Source organism: Rutilus rutilus (genome assembly GCF_951802725.1).
Source record: "Rutilus rutilus genome assembly, chromosome: 18".
NCBI classification, from domain to species: Eukaryota; Metazoa; Chordata; class Actinopteri; order Cypriniformes; family Leuciscidae; genus Rutilus; species Rutilus rutilus.
Window position 1 is genome coordinate 28,427,995 of NC_140231.1, and position 5,607 is coordinate 28,433,601.

At 38.5% G+C, this 5,607-nt stretch overlaps 1 protein-coding gene across 1 annotated transcript; it reads right to left on the reverse strand.

Moving 5' to 3' along the window:
- Nucleotides 1-1,940: 1,940 nt before the first annotated feature.
- Nucleotides 1,941-5,368, reverse strand: crhbp (corticotropin releasing hormone binding protein). The gene is made up of 7 exons (XM_084387320.1): nt 5,117-5,368; nt 4,346-4,439; nt 3,979-4,136; nt 2,939-3,149; nt 2,630-2,772; nt 2,396-2,513; nt 1,941-2,296 (listed from the first exon to the last, which is right to left on the reverse strand). The coding sequence occupies exons 1-7, from the start codon at nt 5,201-5,203 to the stop codon at nt 2,142-2,144; spliced, it is 966 nt and encodes a 321-aa protein (XP_084243446.1). The 5' UTR covers nt 5,204-5,368; the 3' UTR covers nt 1,941-2,141.
- Between the last annotated feature and the right edge of the window lie 239 nt (nt 5,369-5,607).

Genomic DNA, 5,607 nt, shown 5'->3' on the forward strand with positions numbered 1-5,607 from the left:
TCTTATTGGCTGTTCATGTTGCAGTGCATTATGGGTACTTATTTTCTCTCACCTTCTGTCAGGAGTGCAGCACCATGTTTTAGGTTGTGCCCTATAAGTGAAGGACTTGTATGAAGCAAACTGTTGAAAATAGCTTAACAACACTGAGATAGGAGTGTGCAGTTTTCAATTGTGTGTGAATGTTGCATTCATTAATATATATAATATGTGTGTGTGCACACCATGCGAAGGATATTATGGTGCGTTTTGGTCGATCGGATCACAAGAGGACGAGGGAGACACGTACTCGTTTAAACCTGGTGTTTCAATCAGTCTCTTTTGTCCACTTTCAACCACTTCTGTCCTGATTTCTTCAAGGGGAGGGTCTATGAGATGGTAAATGTATGTGTTTTTACATATTTACATATGAACGCGCCTGGAGATGAACATACGGAAAAACATAAGGAGAGCATCAGCTTTAGTTTCTGCTCTGAAAGCCACAACCAGTGTTAGACATCAGGAATGGTAAGAGAAAATTGTGCTTGGTACGTTTTTCATCTTCAAAACAAACTTGGGTCTTCAGCCGACAAAGTTTAAATCTCTTCTGGCTTCCCATAATGTTTACGCATTAGCTCAGTAGGTGGAGAGTAAGTGGTCTTTTGTGGCTTTCAAACCACATGAGCGTTTACACTATGAAAGCAATCCGGTCAAATGCGTTTTCGACTCTTGAAGTAGAAGCATCGTCCAACCAAAACGTATCTTCATACTAGGTGAAAACAGGGCCTAACAGGCTGGTTTTAGAGGGTTTTTGGCCACTTCTTTAGATGTTCAGACTGGTCTTAGCTGGTCAGGTTGAGAAAACAGCTGACCAACCAGCTAAAACCAGCTAAACACCAGCTTGGCCAGGCTGGGAAACCAGCTTAGACCAGCTAGGACCAGCCAACCATTAAAAAAAAAAAAAATTTTTTAGCAGGGATAGTTTATATAACTGCACCTAAAACCTATTTTTAAATAGCATGAGTATTTAATTATAACTTTGGGTGAGCTATTCCTTTAAGTACCACCACTTCTTTTAGTGTCTGCGTCATGTTGGGGGACAGTAAAGACGTTGAGGAGACCTTGAAGACGCCTGGCGCATATACAAGAAAGACGTGTCCTCCATCATAGGACAGATTTGACAGGATAAGGCAAAGCTGAACTCCTCTGCAGTCGTGATGTGAGCAGTTTGTCAGCGATAATGACGAGCATCCGCAGTACAAGAGTGTATTGGTAAAACTTGAAACGATCTGTTGATTTAACAGTAGTGATTAATTGCAGTCCATTGAATTCAGGGCAGCAATTTTCATGAAGAGACCCGACTGACTTGAGCTCATTAAAAGGTGTATCGTGTATCTTGTCTTGGCATGTACAGTTTAGATGAGTTTTAGGTGTGATTAAATTTGATAAAACGGCTCGTAATTCACATGATGTATCCTAGAGTCCTTTGCGTTCATAAATCAGCATTGATATTCTCAAGCAATCATTGCTTTTAGCACATGATGACCGCTGACATTGGGTAACGATTTCACTGTTTTAATGGCACTTCAAAAAAACACTTAGCATTGCAATTCCATTAAATATAAAGCAAAAGCAATGTGTTTACATTCACTTTGTGCAGAGTACGTTCTGTCTTAATGGCAGGTCACTAAGTAATTTGTGACATAACTAGTTCAGATAATTTGCTTCACCTTACAAAATGAGTAAATGTGAGTGTTTTCTGGTGTAAAATTAGAAATTACTGTAACCAGAGTTTGCTTTGCTCATGTCGACTGATTTTATTACAAAAGTTTTTTAATACAGATAAATAAATAAAGACAATTACATTTTTCGTACATACTGTATTTTAATACTTGCGCAGTACTGCTCGCTAGATTCCAGTGTTTATTTGGGCACTTCAAAATGAAACATGCTGAACAAAACAGTGATGTGCACCAACACAAGTACATCTTTTATTTAACATCAGCCACAGATCTTACAAGTTCATTATATTAAAAAGAACAGAAGAGTCGAATGAAAAGATGAGGCAAAAAATAAATAATTTTTTAATAAGGAAAATATACAATAAGGGCCCAAAGGCTCAAACTGAAGTTAGTTTGGCAAGAGCAGGGAACAGAGAGAGAGTCTTATGCTCTTAAACACACATCTTCAACGCTGTTGCCCTTCATCTGCTGAAGCTCGTGGTGGCCCAGTAGCCGATATTGGAAACTAACTCGATTTACAAACTTCCCGCTCGACACCATTCTGACCACAGTGTTATCGCAGCCGACCTTCATTTGAGCTGAAGAGAGATAAGGAGAGGGTTATAAGATTCTTTGCACTCTAAATTGCACAGCACGAATGAATGATGGTGCACACGAGATAAAGAGAGAATTCTCACCTGGTCCATTAAAGGAGTAGCAGAGATCTGCCATAGGGAACATCTTGGAAGTGTCCATGCCGTTTCCACCCAGAAGCTCGACAAAGTCTCCAGAGCCAGCGCAGCCGAGAATGGACCGCTACATAGATAAACCAGAAGTCTCAAACTCTTTTTTTTTTTTTCTAATAGTTGATATGAAGACACTGGTTTGTGTAAATGCTGTGTTTCTTGACCAGAAATCAGATGTTTGCTCACCTTGAGATCATTGTGTTGGCCGAGATTGAGCTCTCCAATCTGGATCTCCACTGGATAGATAATGGAGAAACTGCAGTTCCTGTGCTGCTGTGGAATGATCATGGTGAAACTGCCCTCTGGGGTCTGAGAAACAACATTACAAGCTACAAAAAGAGAGAGAGAGACAGATGGTTAACCATCAATATCTTACATGTTAAGCTTTGAGCAGGGTTTCTGCATCTTTGAGATAAAACCAAAACTCACGTTTTTCAAGTACATTATTACTGCAAAATGGCACACGTGTGTGTATTTCTGTGCATGTGCACTTACGGAACGGGTTGATGAGCTTGCGGAATGTTACTGTGAAGCTGCTTCCTGATTGGTGGAGTCTGAAGAACAGCATGGCGACATTCTGAGACGACCGTGTGATTGGTCGAGACACTCCGGTTTCGCAGTAATCAGAATAACGCTCGTACAGAGGGAGAGGATGGTCCTGTGAGCTGGGAAACTTCTCGCCCTTCATAACCCAGCCATCAAATACCTTCAAGATAAAAAAAAAAAAGTTTGTATTTAACAGGATTCTGTTCATCTCATCTACTGCATTCAGTGCACTGTAAAAAATATTGCAAAAATAAAAACACAGAAAATAAAATTTTAGTCTTTCTACTTCAAAATAATTACCATTTCTTAGTAATAATTTGTTACATTTAAAGTGAGTGAAAATCGTTTCAAAGTAAATCCTACACCTTTTTTCCGTTCAAGTTAACTGTGTTGAAATCATTTTAGTTTAGGTCAGGGGAAGTTTACATAATTCTCTTAAGTTCAACCCGACTGCATTTGCTTCAGGTCAGTTGAGTGCTAATAAATTATAATACATTTCCACTCCATTTCATTGAACAGTAATTAATTCAGTACATTATCTTTAACAATATCCCATTTGCGTTTTTCAGTCCTATTAAACTGCATTTAATTGGCATAAACCTTGCTCAGTCTATGAAAGCTGAACTTGTTCAGCTGTACTCAGAATCTATGATGCAATTAGTTTGGAATTACTTATGCAGTTTTGCTCAATTGGATTTTTAATGATATTTTTTTTTTTAGAGTAGAATGTAATCAAGGTTGTTGGTGTACGGTTTGGCTTAAAATGACATCACGTGATCTTTTGGCGCCCTGACTTAACCTGGCTTATAGTGTACGATTCACAGCTTAAACACGGTACAGATATCCACATAAACACACCTGCTGTTCTGTATAATAAAGCAAGTGTCTGCACTACTATTACATTCCTTTTTGTGCTCAAGACTACAAAACAACATGGATGTAAGGTGTATGGGTGATGAATTGTGTATGTGCATGTGTGAACATTTCACCTTTATGAAATCTCCTCCTCTGCAGTCGATGTTGACCGAATCATACTCAATGCTAATGATGTCACTAGGCTCGCCGATGAAAAACACAGCGCAGTTTAACTGTGGACGTTCTGCTGTAAATGTAAACTGGCCCTCTATGGCCACCATATCCAGACATCCTGAGAGACACGGAGGAAGATAAAGACAAGAAAAGGTGAAAGGGCTGAACCATATGAAAATATATACTTAGTATTTGTGATGAATAACCACTCTTTAAATATTGAGGAATGCCATAATGTGCTATACCACATCAATTCAGCAGTTAAAAATGTATTTATTAAAACAAATATGAAGTCAAGATCATGAGACGTGTTTTTTTGTCACTCACTCAGCGCTCTACGGTACACAAACTCCTCTGGTAACTCTCGCTTTAGTTCAGAGCTCAGCAAAGATAATAATCCTTCTGGGCTGATCTCATTATCCTGATAAAACAACAAGAAACAGGACAAGGTAAAAAATAAGCAATATTAATACATTAGGATTGCATTTCAATCAGATGTGCTCAAGGCAATAACAATTTGAGGATTTTACCAAAAGGGTTGGAAAGAGTTCGGAAGTTTCATAAAAGGCTCTGCACATTATGAAAATATAATAATATACATAAATATTTAATGCCAAAACATATGTGTACAGTAGAAAAGGACACTGAGGATCTATTTCTGCTTGATCCGACCCTTAAAATTACTTTCACTGGTGTCACCCAATGTAATCAGCTTGTGTTAGTCACTTTAAACAATATTTTTGCATTGAATCAAACCTCTCAATTTAGATGTTACCACATTAAAGAAATGTTTTGTTACCTGACAAAAATATTTTACAGTGCATATAGGCTACTCACAATGAATGGTATAATAAAAGTTGCACATACACATCTTTATTTACATATCTTAGCCTAGACTATTATTATAATATAGACACGTTATAATGATTGTTGAAGGCCAAAGTATTAATAATAAACACACATACTGAGGACAAAGTACAGGACATACACATGAAAAGTTGTAGAAACCTACTCTAATGATTGTGTCTGTGTGTGTATGTGTGTGTGTGTGTGTGTGAGAGAGAGAGAGAGAGAAGTGAGCAGGTGTCAATATCTCACCTGTATGTCCAGAAAGCGCGCGTGTCCCCGGAGAGCCGTGACGCTCAACAGGAGGAAACACAGCTGTGCGCGCGAAGTGCCCGACATCTCCGTGCCGTCTGTCCGCGTGGATTCGAGCAAAAAGAGAACAATTCCGAGAGCTCCCGAGCAGACTGTTCCTTTTATACCCCCTCACACAAATAGAAGAGGGGGGGCTGCCTGTATGGATCAATTGATGTGAGTCCGCGAGCTCGAGTGAGTGTGTGTGTGAGTGAGTGAGTGAGTGAGGGAGAGAGAGCATGACAGACGCCTAGTGTTTATTCTAGTTTCCCCTGTACTAATTGAATGGACTAGTACAAAGACTTAAGAAACTATATATTTTTTTAATTGTAGGCAAAAAATATATATATATATATATATAAAAAAAAACTGTAGCTAAGAAATGTAAAAATTGTGATTTTTACAATTTCCTCTAATAAGTAGCCTAAGAATATATAGAATATGCTGTGATT